At 45.3% G+C, this 14,406-nt stretch overlaps 1 protein-coding gene across 1 annotated transcript in view; it reads right to left on the bottom strand.

Moving 5' to 3' along the window:
* Window positions 1-14,406, bottom strand: part of LOC139406627 (xenotropic and polytropic retrovirus receptor 1 homolog) — a 100,929-nt gene that overhangs the window by 16,273 nt on the left and 70,250 nt on the right. Inside the window, exons 4-9 of the mRNA XM_071149432.1 lie at window positions 8,032-8,249; window positions 6,840-6,989; window positions 3,646-3,729; window positions 2,724-2,805; window positions 2,349-2,536; window positions 1,898-2,077 (exon numbers count right to left, since the gene is read on the bottom strand). Coding sequence (XP_071005533.1) covers window positions 1,898-2,077; window positions 2,349-2,536; window positions 2,724-2,805; window positions 3,646-3,729; window positions 6,840-6,989; window positions 8,032-8,249 — 902 coding nt within the window. The remainder of the gene's footprint in view (window positions 1-1,897; window positions 2,078-2,348; window positions 2,537-2,723; window positions 2,806-3,645; window positions 3,730-6,839; window positions 6,990-8,031; window positions 8,250-14,406) is intronic.

Genomic DNA, 14,406 nt, shown 5'->3' with positions numbered 1-14,406 from the left:
AGTATTCAGACCCTTTGTTAGGAGACTCTAAATTGAGCTCAGGTGCGTCCTGTTTCCATTTATCATCCTTGAGATGTTTCTACAACTTGATTGGAGTCCACCTGTGGTAAATTCAATTGATTGGATATGATTTGTAAAAGGCAACTGTCTATATAAGATCCCACAGTCTGCAGCATTCAAGGTCCCCAAGAACACAGGGGCCATCATTCTTAAATGGAAGATGTTCGGAACCACCAAGACTCTTCCTAGAGCAGACCGCTCGGCCCAACTGAACAATCGGGGCAGAAGGGCCTTGGTCAGGGAGGAGACCAAAAACCCGATAGTCACTCTGACAGAGCTCCAGAGTTTATCTGTGGAGATGGGAGAACCTTCCAGAAGGACAACCATCGCTGCAGCACTCCACCAATCAGGCCTTTAGAGTGGCCAGACGGAAGCCACTTCTCAGTAAAAAGGCACACGATAGCCTGCTTGGAGTTTGCCAAAAGGCACCTAAAGGACTCTCAGACCACGAGAAAGATGATTCTCTGGTCTGATGAAACCAAGATTGAACTCTTTGGCTTGAATGCCAAGCGTCACGTCTGGGGGAAGCCTGGCACCATCCCTACGGTGAAGCATGGTGGTGGCAGCAGCATGCTGTGGGGATGTTTTTCAGAGGCCGGGCCCTCCAGACAAGTCAGGATCGGGGCAAAGATGAACGGAGCAAAGTACAGAAAGATCCTTGAGCAAAACCTGCTCCAGAGTGCCAGGACCTCAGCCTGGGGTGAAGGTTCACCATCCAACAGGACAACAACCCTAAGCACACAGCCATGACAACGCAGGAGTGGCTTTGGGACCTATCTCTGAATGTCCTTGAGTGGCCGTCTACCAGAGCCCGGTCTTGAACCCGATCGAAAATCATTGGAAAGACCTGAAAATAGCTGTACAGCGACGCTCCCCAGCCAACCTGACAGCTTGAGAGGATCAGCAGAGAAGAATGGAAGAAACTCCCCAAATACAGGTGTGCCAAGCTTGTAGCGTCATACCCAAGAAGACTCGAGGCTGTAGTCGCTGCCAAAGGTGCTTCAACAAAGTACTGAGTAAAGTGTCTGAATGTTTATGTTTATGTAATATTTCAGTGTATTATTTTTTATACATTTGTAAAAATGTCTATAAACCTGTTTTTGCTTTGTCATTATGGGTATTGTGTTTAGATTGATGAGGCAAAAAAAATTATTTAATCCATTTTATAATAAGGCTGTAACATTACAAAATGTGGAAAAAGTCAAGGAGTCGCAATACTTTCCGAATACACTGTATGTGTGCTAATGAAGGATTTCTACATGTCAATCTATGTCCTTATTGATCTCCACAACATCCCAATCGTACAAAGACATCCAGAGGATAAAAATTATTTTAAATGTATTATTTGCGTAAACGAACACACCAGGCAATCTGTCTCGCTTTGTTCCTTGATTTTGGTTAGCGCCCGTGTTCAGTGTGGGCGTGTGCATCTCTAGAATGGTGCACAGGCCCAAGTGGGGCACAATCAGAGCTGGAGAGGGCTGGGGATGCTTGGGAGATGGGGAAGGTTGGAGGAGCAGCATACTGATGGATCCATCCCTGTAATGATTGCACAGCCACAGTCGCCACATCCCCAGGGACACGCCTGTATCCTATTATCCCCCACCCCACTGGCCTCTGTCTCTCACACACACTGAATCCTCCTAACCCCCATCACCAAAGCCAGTAAACATCAGACAAAGAAAAGATAAGCCGAATACATGGAACACAATATAGAATGTGAGATAGGTATCAAATACAGTGTTGTACACACACAAACACCAGTTGAGTCAGGTTTCATTGTACTGATATAATATCATCATTATATTGCAGTAGTTCCAGTGGAGAAGGAGCTCACCAGAAGTTTGAGCAGCCAGAAGCGGGACTTGTAGTAGCCAGTCTTGAAGGGGTTGATGAGGAAGAGGAGCATGAAGCCGTAGAGGATGAGAGGGTTGACCTGCATGGGCAGCATGGTGTACTCAGAGTACAGACAGGACAGGATGCTCAAACACCACAGCACCCCCAGGAAACCAGCAATCTACAGAAGACACAAAGGTATTAAACTATCAAATTGTCAGTAAATTGCCTTTATAAAGCAGTATACACATTGTCCTTGGAAATATGATCAGAAAAAAACCCTAGAGTATGTCTTCAGATTAGTATTGATTATTGACCATTTTTTATTTCCATTATTCAGCGCATTCTCGCTCCGGTGGTCACACAAGAGGATGTCTTCTCTCCATTATTTTCACTACTGTCTGACTGAATTCTTGCTCATTATCCTTGTGCATCCCCTGGTTCTCCCTTACCTCAAACAGGTGCTGGTGGGAGAGGTTGCTGCGAGGGTTCAACTCGAAGATGAGCACGTGGTTGACCCCCGCCTGGCGCCAGCCGTAGGTGTTAATGCCCAACAGGAAGAGGAATTCAATCAGCAGGAAGCCACCTCGGTAGATACGCACCAGAGGCCACACGTTCTCATACCGGATGAGTACAGCACCTGAAAAAGAATAATAGCAATTCGATCATGTCAATCTCCTTCAAATATCTGAAGCTACAATACAGTATGCAAAACTAACTTGAGTTCCCCCTAATGCCAAGTCTAAATTGTAAGCCTAATTTCCTCTGTATCTGTTATCTAACCCCCAGTAAAAAGGCCTTAATAGCATGGTTGTGTGTGAACGTACCAGTGAGGAGGAAGGAGATAGCGAGGACTATGAAGACCCCACAGTAGAGGCCAACGCGGAAGGTAGTCCAGGCTAGAGCAGGCTGCAGGAAGGAGCAGAGAATGACAGAGATGAGCAATTACCAGTTACTACACCTGCGTGACTGCAAGTCTTCTAGGCCTCACTGTAATGTCAGGCACACAGCTAGAGAACCGCACTAGTGCTGGAGAACCTCACTAGGCATTTACTAATTCATTTAGCTTGACAGATAGACACACTTATCCAGGGAAGCAGAAACCTTTTTCTGGTTGTGCTGCAGTCAATTCAATGCACGGTATAGAAAGAGTATATTAAAGTGTCTTATCATCAAGTACTTTGGTGTGTGCTAAAAATACAAGTCATATAAAGGTGCCCACGGGGAATCTGGACAAGCCATTTGGATCTAGCACAATTCAGGCTGGGCATGACATTGATATTAATACAGCTATAAATCTGAGGGATATGTGATGGGGATGCATTTTCTCATCCCCTGTGGAAAAAGTCATTTGTCCGGCCTAGTTTGGAGAGCCTCTTACAGGATCAATACTGTGGGGATAAATAGTGTGTGTTTCACATACACACACACACACACACACACACACACACACACACACACACACACACACACACACACACACACACACACACACACACACACACACACACACACACACACACACACACACACACACACACAGCAGGAAAGAGATGAAGAGTGGGAAGTGTGTTGAACTGTCATACAACGTTAATGTTGATGAGATGCTGACACGAGCTGGAATTATAGCGAGAAAGATCTAAAAGTGATTGGTTAATGGTCCACTAACTAAAATACACACTATACTGACTTGGTATCCCCCTTTCCCTTTCCCATTCTAATAAATCTATGGTGCAGTCACTCTCTCACCTGTGCTGCCCCCAGTGGAGGCACTCTCAGCCTCTTCATGGCTTTCTGACGGTCCCCTCCCTCCAGCTCTGTGGTCACCAAAGCCTGACAAACACACAACAAAGACATGTCAAAGGGAGGTCTATTACTCAAATCAAAATCAAATCAAATTTTATTTGTCACGTGCCGAATACAACAGGTGTAGTAGACCTTACAGTGAAATGTAAGGGGGGGGGGGGTGTTAGTCATTTGATTAGCTGTTCAGGAGTCGTATGGCTTAGGGGTAGAAGCCTCTTGGACCTAGACTTGGCACCACCTGGTATAGAGGTCCTGGATGGCAGGAAGCTTGGCCCCTGTGATGAACTGGGCCGTACACACTGTCCTCTGTAGTGCCTTGAGGTCGGAGGCAGAGCAGTTGCCATACCAGGCAGTGATGCAACCCGTCAGGATGCTCTTGATGGTGCAGCTGTAAAATCTTTTGAGAATCTGAGGACACATGCCAAATCTTGTCAGTCTCCTGAGGGGGAATAGGTTTTGTTATGCCCTCTTCACGACTGTCTTGGTGTGTTTGGACCATGTTAGAGATGTGTACACCAAGGAACTTTAAGCTCTCAACCTGCTCCACTACAGCCCCGTTGATGAGAATGGGAGCGGGTTCGGTCCTCCTTTTCCTGTAGTCCACAATCATCTCCTTTGTCTTGATCACGTTGAGGGAGAGTTTGTTGTCCTTGCACCCCACGTTCAGGTCTCTGACCTCCTCCCTATAGGCTGTCTCCTTGTTGTCGGTGATCAGGCACTGTTGTGTCATCAGCAAACTTAATGATGGTGTTAGAGTCGTGCTTGGCCGTGCAGTCATGAGTGAACAGGAAGTACAGGAGGGGACTGAGCACGCACCCCTGAGGGGCCCGGGGGTTGAGGATCAGCGTGGCAGATGTGTTATTACCTACCCTTACCACCTGGGGGCGACCCATCAGGAAGTCCAGGATCCAGTTGCAGAGGGAGCTGTTTAGTCCCAGGGTCCTTAGCTTAGTGATGAGTTTTGAGGACACTATGGTATTGAACGCTGGGCTGTAGTCAATGAATAGCATTCTCACATAGGTGTTCCTTTTGTCCAGGTGTGAAAGGGCAGTGTGGAGTGCAATAGAGATTGCATCATCTGTGGATCTGTTGGTGCAGTATGCAAATTGAAGTGGGCCTAAGGTTACTGGGATAATGGTGTTGATGTGAGCCATGACCAGCCTTTCAAAGCATTTAATGTCTACAGACGTGAGTGTTACGGGTTGGTAGTCATTTAGGCAGGTTACCTTGGTGTTCTTGGGCACATGGACGATGGTGGTCTGCTTGAAACATGTTGGCATTACAGACTCAGACAGGGAGAGGTTGAAAATATCAGTGAAGACACTTACCAGTTGGTCAGTGCATGCTCGGAGTACACGTCCTGGTAATCCGTCTGGCCCTGAGGCCTTGTGAATGTTGAGCTGTTTAAAGGTCTTACTCACATCGGCTGTGGAGAGCGTGATCACACAGTCGTCCGGAACAGCTGATGCTCTCATGCATGTTTCAGTGTTACTTGCCTCGAAGCAAGCATAGAAGTTATTGAGCTCGTCTGGTAGGCTCGTGTCACTGTAGTCTGTAATAGTTTGCAAGCCCTGCCACATCCGACGAGCGTCGGAGCCGGTGTAGTACGATTCGATCTTAGTCCTGTATTGGCGCTTTGCGTGTTTGATGCTTCGTCGGAGGGCATAGCGGGATTTCTTATAAGCTTCCAGGTTAGAGTCCCGCTCCTTGAAAGTGGCAGCTCTCAGTGCGAATGTTGCCGGTGAATCGATGGCTTCTGGTTGGGGTATGTATGTACAGTCACTGTGGGGACGACGTCCTCGATGCACTTACTGATAAAGCCAGTGACTGATGTGGTGTACTCCTCAATGCCATCGGAAGAACCCGGAACATATTTCAGTCTGTGCTAACAAAACAGTCCTGTAATTTAGCATCTGCTTCATCTGACCATTTTTATTGGCCCGAGTCACTGGTGCTTCCTGCTTAAATTGTTTGCTTGTAAGCAGGAATCAGGAGGATAGAATTATGGTCAGGTTTGCCAAATGGAGTGCGGGGGAGAGCTTTGAACGTGTCTCTGTGTGTGGAGTAAAGGTGGTCTAGAATTTTTTTCCCTCTGGTTGCACATTTAACATGCGGATAGAAATTAGGTAAAACTGATTTAAGTTTCCCTGCAGTAAAGTCCCCGGCCACTAGGAGCGCTGCCTCTGGATGAACGTTTTCCTGTTTGCTTATGGTGTTATACAGCTCACTGAGTGAGGTTTTAGTGCCAGCATCGGTCTGTGTTGGTATGTAGACAGCTACGAAAAATACAGATGAAAACTCTCTAGGTATATTGTGTGGTCTATAGCTTATCATGAGATTCTCTACCTCAGGTGAGCAAAACCTTGAGACTTCCTTAGATATCGTGCACCAGCTGTTGTTTACGTATATAAGCATAGGCCCCTGCCCCGTGTCTTACCAGTGGCTGCTGTTCTATACTGCCGATAGAGTGTATAACCTGCCAGCTGTATGTTCTTAATGTTGTCGCTCAGCCACAACTCAGTGAAACATAAGATATTGCTGTTTTTAATGTCCCGTTGGTAGGATATACGTGCTTTCAGTTCGTCCCATTTATTTTCCAGCGATTGAACGTTAGCTAGCAGGACGGAAGGCAAAGGCAGATTAGCCACTCGTTTCCTGATCCTCACAAGGCACCCTGATCTTTTTCTGCGAAATCTCAGTTTCCTTCTCCAGCGAATGATGAGGATCTGGGCTGGTCAGGTGTCTGTAGTATATCCCTCCTGTCCGACTCATTGAAGACCAACTCTTCATCTAATCTGAGGTGAGTAATTGCAGTTTTGATGTCCAGAAGCTCTTTTCGGTCATAAGAAACTCTAGCAGCAACATTATGTACAAACAAGTTACAAATAACGCAAAAAAATAAATAACAAAATAGCATGGTTGGTTTCATTCTAACCATCATGAAACGGTTAGAATGCAACACAACATATTCAATGAGAATCAAAGACCAGGATCAGACTACACTAGAATGAGAAATTTGGCCAATCATAATATCATGATTGTACCTAGCTAAAATAGCTGACAGAGTATGGTTGGAAAATAGTTAACCTCAAGAATGCCTAGACATCCACAGCCATGGGCTTCGGTTCCATACGTACCTCTGTCTCAGAGATGAGCTGAGTGATCTTCTTACAGGTGTAGAAAGGGGCCACCTCCACATGGGCCACACGCCAGTCAGCCCCGCGGGGGGTCTCCAGGATCTTATCATGCTTCTTCAGGATTTTACGGAAACCTGTGAAGTTCAGATTCTGGGAGAAAGACCAATCCTGGGGTTAGGGTTAGGGAATTGAATTGAGCAAGAGCTGCAGAGAAACATCAACAGGAGACAATGTCTGAAAGGTTATTCTGCTGAGATCAAGAGAGAAACAGAATGAAATTGACACCAATAAAGAGAGATGGATAGAGAGAGACTGAGCTGTAGAAAGACATGTTATGCTTATAGCAGCATCAAACAGAAAGAGAGGGTGTGGAGACAAGCTGACTGGGTCTCACTTGGTAGTTATGCAGCAGGATGAGGCGGAGCTAGTATCTAGGGGTAGTGTGCAAGGTTTAGGGTTAAGGGTACTAACTTGGTAGTTCTGCAGCAGGATGAGGCTGAGGTAGTATCTATGGCAGGTGTTTGCAAACGGCCCGCAAGTCATTTTTTTGAGAATTTTAGTTTTTGGTCAAAAATATTTTCCATCAACAGGAATTCAGATATTTATTTATTTAGGAAATCTGTTCCCAAGTATTCCTACTAATAAAAAAAGAGACATACATTATGTGATCATGTTTCAATGTAATCAAGGTAGGAAATTATTGTTATTTTTAAATAAATCAAATCAAATCAAATCAAATTTTATTTGTCACATACACATGGTTAGCAGATGTTAATGCGAGTGTAGCGAAATGCTTGTGCTTTTTGGGCTTAGTTGTGGTCAATTTGCAGTGTACAAAGTATTATAGTTATTACAATTCCCCGAAGCTCCAACAAAAATCAACCCGCGGCTGAATCTAGTTGTCTAACCCTGATCTAGGGTTAGTGTGTAGGCTTTACGTTTAAGGATACTTACTTGGTAGTTATGCAGCAGGATGAGGCGGAGGTAGTATATAGGGGTCATGTGTAGGGTTTAGGGTTAAGGGTTAAGGGTACTAACCTGGTAGTTCTGCAGCAGGATGAGGCTGAGGTAGTATCTAGGGGTCATGTGTAGGGTTTAGGGTTAATGGTACTAACTTGGTAGTTATGCAGCCGGATGAGGCGGAGGTAGTATCTAGGGGTCATGTGTAGGGTTTAGGGTTAATGGTACTAACCTGGTAGTTCTGCAGCAGGATGAGGCTGAGGTAGAACTCGGAGAAGGCCAGCTGCAGGTCCTTGATGTTGCGGTGTTTGCAGCGTTCCTCCTGGGACAGGTGGAACACCGTCTTGCGTTTGCGGAGGCCTGGGGCATTGCTCTCCCGCTGCGCATCCAGAGACGACTGCAGCTCATTCTGCAGGGTGGCGAAACGCCTCTGTGCTTCAGCAAGTTTCTCTGCAGGAGGAAAAATATGGAAAACAACTGAGTGAGCAACAGTGTCATGGCTGCAGTATGCCCAATATAGAACTCTCAACAGCCCTGCAGGAAGTCCAGTCGAGAGGTAAACACTCCTCTCCATTACGGGGGAAGCGGAAGGGGAGTATTAAGTTCTTTAGACATGTAAATGCAGCCCTCAGCAAGCCCATTACCAGGGTCAGAACAATGTTAATTTCCCTCCTGAGAGAGAGGGACAGCAGGGCAGGGAAGAACCTGAGTGGATCTGGAGCATGGCCCACATTCTCACCACCTTGCCTTGCCTCACCCAGCCTCACTGCACCCCAGTCCCTTTCCCACTACCACATTCCTGGACTGGACTCCTCAAGCCAAGCTCTGACACATATCCTCCACTGTCCCCTCAGCCTCGGGCTGCACTTTGCAGCCCACCACACATCCTATTCATAGGCAAAGGCTGAAGACAGATGCTTTTGGAATAGACCTCCTCAATCCTGATTCACGACTAGACCACCTAGTAAAAGCGATGGTAGTGGCCTAGCACCGTCTCATGTCGCCCACGGTCAGTGAGGACAGGGGTGTTACATTAGGTGCAGTGGGTTCAATGGTTACTTTACCGCTCAGTTGCATACACAGCCTCTGGATTTCACAGGAATGCCTAAATAGCTGTTCTTTAGATTGCTAAAATTAGAGTAATCCCTCACAGAATAACATGTAGATTATGTCACTGTCTACTCTGTCCAGAGGGCCTCCTATCTGCTCTGCATAGATCAAGTCATGACATAACATGAGGCGTGAAAAAGTCCAGACCCACATACTTTACCTAAGTAGGAAGAAATTAAGCCTGATTAGATGTGTGTACAAACAAAGGTGGTAGATATGTATGCAGGTTGAAGAGACTAATAGAGGCTTTAATGTCTGAACTTTGCCAGGAAAACCCACAGGTAAAATATTGTCTCTAGAGTCTATATTTGAGGATACATACAAATATTTTAGATATAGTGACAGCTCTTAACAGAGACTGTGTTGTGCTTTAGTTTTTCTCCCTGGAATAGAGTTAAGTCATCATGGAGCAATGAAATGAAGGGGGTCGATGACCCCTTTCAGAAGAGAGAAGCTGCTTGCCACAGCTCTCTGCGGAGAAGAGGAGTCTCTTATGTAAAACTCACACATTGAACACGACATGAAAAGAGGGAGATAACGCTGTCTATCCAGCAAGATTCAGTAATTGCTTGTTTCATCCCAACATCCGGCTAGGAGGATTGAGAGGTTATGATGCTGCAATCTGGAGTCATGTGTGAAGTGAATGGCTGGGTTACATGACTGCTAATAAGACCCAACACTGCTGAAAACAACCTTCCCTAAAGATTTCATTATAGCCTACATCGAACCAGACTGCATTCAATTATAATAATGCCTGGTGTCTAGCCTTGACTTACTCAGACGTCTGCTGGATATGCTTAGGGACTGTTCGCAAATTACTATGGGGTAGTGCTGAGCGATTAGCTGAACATTTGGTTCTCTTTCATAAAAACATTTTGGGACCAACATTGGTTCAATTATTTGTAACCTTTATTTTAACAGTCAGTTAGGAACATTCTTATTTACAATGACGGCCTACATTTGAATTGCAATTATTATTTTTTGCACAGTTTCACTATAGATAAATCATATGATGCCAGAAATGTGTGATGTAGTAGGGAGTTGTAGTTCACAACAGGCCAATATTCTACATGATGTGCAGTTCATTTTGAACAACTATTTTTACTGACTCGAGAGTCATGATTTGTTTTTCTGAGTAACTCATTCATTTTAGTCGTTAGTTTGACCTGATAGTGAAGGTTGAAATGAGCCCAACAGCAGGAGTAATACACGCGGCATCACTACTTTAGCCAGAAAACATGGTAATTACCTACAATGACCATAATCCATTGTGTACCTACTTGTCCGGTCTGTGTTTTTTTTTAAAGCCTGCTACAGGAGTACACGCGATCAAGAGGGATAGCGGGGTATCTGTATGAATCAGAAAGATACATTTAGGACTTTTTAAGAGGTTTTATTGCAACTTGGAATGCAATTTAAGACCAATTTCGAGGTCTGCGAGCGCCATACACGTGCTAATGTTCCACTCCAGAAATAAGCACAAAAACATTTTAGCAAAAAGTTGTATTTTTACGGCAGTCTCTTTCACCAAAGACTATACATGGTTCATAGTGTATTATCAGGCAGGTGTGCTATTTTAGCAATGAGCATTCTCCCGTAGCCTAACTGATGTAGCAAAGTGGCTAGCCTATAGATGGCTGAAATATTTTTATTTATTTTATTTATTTTACCTTTATTTAACCAGGTAGGCAAGTTGAGAACAAGTTCTCATTTACAATTGCGACCTGGCCAAGATAAAGCAAAGCAGTTCGACAGATACAACAACACAGAGTTACACATGGAGTAAAACAAACATACAGTCAATAATAAAGTATAAACAAGTCTATATACAATGTGAGCAAATGAGGTGAGAAGGGAGGTAAAGGCAAAAAAGGCCTTGGTGGCAAGGTAAATACAATATAGCAAGTAAAACACTGGAATGGTAGTTTTGCAATGGAAGAATGTGCAAAGTAGAAATAAAAATAATGGGGTGCAAAGGAGCAAAATAAATAAATAAATTAAATACAGTTGGGAAAGAGGTAGTTGATAGGGCTAAATTATAGGTGGGCTATGTACAGGTGCAGTAATCTGTGAGCTGCTCTGACAGTTGGTGCTTAAAGCTAGTGAGGGAGATAAGTGTTTCCAGTTTCAGAGATTTTTGTAGTTCGTTCCAGTCATTGGCAGCAGAGAACTGGAAAGAGAGGCGGCCAAAGAAAGAATTGGTTTTGGGGGTGACTAGAGAGATATACCTGCTGGAGCGTGTGCTACAGGTGGGAGATGCTATGGTGACCAGCGAGCTGAGATAAGGGGGGACTTTACCTAGCAGGGTCTTGTAGATGACATGGAGCCAGTGGGTTTGGCGACGAGTATGAAGCGAGGGCCAGCCAACGAGAGCGTACAGGTCGCAATGGTGGGTAGTATATGGGGCTTTGGTGACAAAACGGATTGCACTGTGATAGACTGCATCCAATTTGTTGAGTAGGGTATCGGAGGCTATTTTGTAAATGACATCGCCAAAGTCGAGGATTGGTAGGATGGTCAGTTTTACAAGGGTATGTTTGGCAGCATGAGTGAAGGATGCTTTGTTGCGAAATAGGAAGCCAATTCTAGATTTAACTTTGGATTGGAGATGTTTGACATGGGTCTGGAAGGAGAGTTTACAGTCTAACCAGACACCTAAGTATTTGTAGTTGTCCACGTATTCTAAGTCAGAGCCGTCCAGAGTAGTGATGTTGGACAGGCGGGTAGGTGCAGGTAGCGATCGGTTGAAGAGCATGCATTTAGTTTTACTTGTATTTAAGAGCAATTGGAGGCCACGGAAGGAGAGTTGTATGGCATTGAAGCTTGCCTGGAGGGTTGTTAACACAGTGTCCAAAGAAGGGCCGGAAGTATACAGAATGGTGTCGTCTGCGTAGAGGTGGATCAGAGACTCACCAGCAGCAAGAGCGACCTCATTGATGTATACAGAGAAGAGAGTCGGTCCAAGAATTGAACCCTGTGGCACCCCCATTGAGACTGCCAGAGGTCCGGACAACAGACCCTCCGATTTGACACACTGAACTCTATCAGAGAAGTAGTTGGTGAACCAGGCGAGGCAATCATTTGAGAAACCAAGGCTGTTGAGTCTGCCGATGAGGATGTGGTGATTGACAGGTTCGAAAGCCTTGGCCAGATCAATGAATACGGCTGCACAGTAATGTTTCTTATCGATGGCGGTTAAGATATCGTTTAGGACCTTGAGCGTGGCTGAGGTGCACCCATGACCAGCTCTGAAACCAGATTGCATAGCAGAGAAGGTATGGTGAGATTCAAAATGGTCGGTAATCTGTTTGTTGACTTGGCTTTCGAAGACCTTAGAAAGGCATGGTAGGATAGATATAGCTCTGTAGCAGTTTGGGTCAAGAGTGTCCCCCCCTTTGAAGAGGGGGATGACCGCAGCTGCTTTCCAATCTATGGGAATCTCAGACGACACGAAAGAGAGGTTGAACAGGCTAGTAATAGGGGTGGCAACAATTTCGGCAGATAATTTTAGAAAGAAAGGGTCCAGATTGTCTAGCCCGGCTGATTTGTAGGGGTCCAGATTTTGCAGCTCTTTCAGAACATCAGCTGAATGGATTTGGGAGAAGGAGAAATGGGGAAGGCTTGGGCGAGTTGCTGTTGGGGGTGCAGTGCTGTTGACAGGGGTAGGAGTAGCCAGGTGGAAAGCATGGCCAGCAGTAGAAAAATGCTTATTGAAATGTTCAATTATGGTGGATTTATCAGTGGTGACAGTGTTTCCTATCTTCAGTGCAGTGGGCAGCTGGGAGGAGGTGTTCTTATTCTCCATGGACTTTACAGTGTCCCAGAACTTTTTTGAGTTAGTGTTGCAAGAAGCAAATTTCTGCTTGAAAAAGCTAGCCTTGGCTTTTCTAACTGCCTGTGTATAATGGTTTCTAGCTTCCCTGAACAGCTGCATATCACGGGGGCTGTTCGATGCTAATGCAGAACGCCATAGGATGTTTTTGTGTTGGTTAAGGGCAGTCAGGTCTGGGGAGAACCAAGGGCTATATCTGTTCCTGGTTCTAAATTTCTTGAATGGGGCATGTTTATTTAAGATGGTTAGGAAGGCATTTTTAAAAAATATCCAGGCATCCTCTACTGACGGGATGAGGCCAATATCCTTCCAGGATACCCCGGCCAGGTTGATTAGAAAGGCCTGCTCGCTGAAGTGTTTCAGGGAGCGTTTTACAGTGATGAGAGGAGGTCGTTTGACCGCTGACCCATTACGGATGCAGGCAATGAGGCAGTGATCGCTGAGATCTTGGTTGAAGACAGCAGAGGTGTATTTAGAGGGGAAGTTGGTTAGGATGATATCTATGAGGGTGCCCGTGTTTAAGGCTTTGGGGAGGTACCTGGTAGGTTCATTGATAATTTGTGTGAGATTGAGGGCATCAAGTTTAGATTGTAGGATGGCTGGGGTGTTAAGCATGTTCCAGTTTAGGTCTCCTAGCAGCACGAGCTCTGAAGATAGATGGGGGGCAATCAGTTCACATATGGTGTCCAGAGCACAGCTGGGGGCAGAGGGTGGTCTATAGCAGGCGGCAACAGTGAGAGACTTGTTTTTAGAGAGGTGGATTTTTAAAAGTAGAAGTTCAAATTGTTTGGGTACAGACCTGGATAGTAGGACAGAACTCTGCAGGCTATCTTTGCAGTAGATTGCAACACCGCCCCCTTTGGCAGTTCTATCTTGTCTGAAAATGTTGTAGTTTGGAATTAAAATGTCTGAATTTTTGGTGGTCTTCCTAAGCCAGGATTCAGACACAGCTAGAACATCCGGGTTGGCAGAGTGTGCTAAAGCAGTGAATAGAACAAACTTAGGGAGGAGGCTTCTAATGTTAACATGCATGAAACCAAGGCTATTACGGTTACAGAAGTCGTCAAAAGAGAGCGCCTGGGGAATAGGAGTGGAGCTAGGCACTGCAGGGCCTGGATTCACCTCTACATCGCCAGAGGAACATAGGAGGAGTAGAATAAGGGTGCGGCTAAAAGCAATAAGAATTGGTCGTCTAGAACGTCTGGAACAGAGAGTAAAAGGAGGTTTCTGGGGGCGATAAAATAGCATCAAGGTATAATGTACAGACAAAGGTAAGGTAGGATGTGAATACAGTGGAGGTAAACCTAGGTATTGAGTGATGAAGAGAGAGATATTGTCTCTAGAAACATCATTGAAACCAGGAGATGTCATTGCATGTGTGGGTGGTGGAACTAATAGGTTGGATAAGGTATAGTGAGCAGGACTAGAGGCTCTACAGTGAAATAAGCCAATAAACACTAACCAGAACAGCAATGGACAAGACATATTGACATTAAGGAGAGGCATGCTTAGTCGAGTGATCAAAAGGGTCCAGTGAGTGGAGAGGTTGGTTGAGGGTCACGGCGATTTAGACAGCTAGCCAGGCCAACCGGTAGCAAGCTAGCATAGGATGGAGTCTGTTGTTAGCCACCTCTTGCGTTCGGTCAGTAGATTAGTGGGGTTCCG

The sequence above is a fragment of the Oncorhynchus clarkii genome, chromosome 4 (assembly GCF_045791955.1).
Source record: "Oncorhynchus clarkii lewisi isolate Uvic-CL-2024 chromosome 4, UVic_Ocla_1.0, whole genome shotgun sequence".
NCBI lineage: Eukaryota > Metazoa > Chordata > Actinopteri > Salmoniformes > Salmonidae > Oncorhynchus > Oncorhynchus clarkii.
This window is presented reverse-complemented; position numbering and strand designations above follow the sequence as displayed.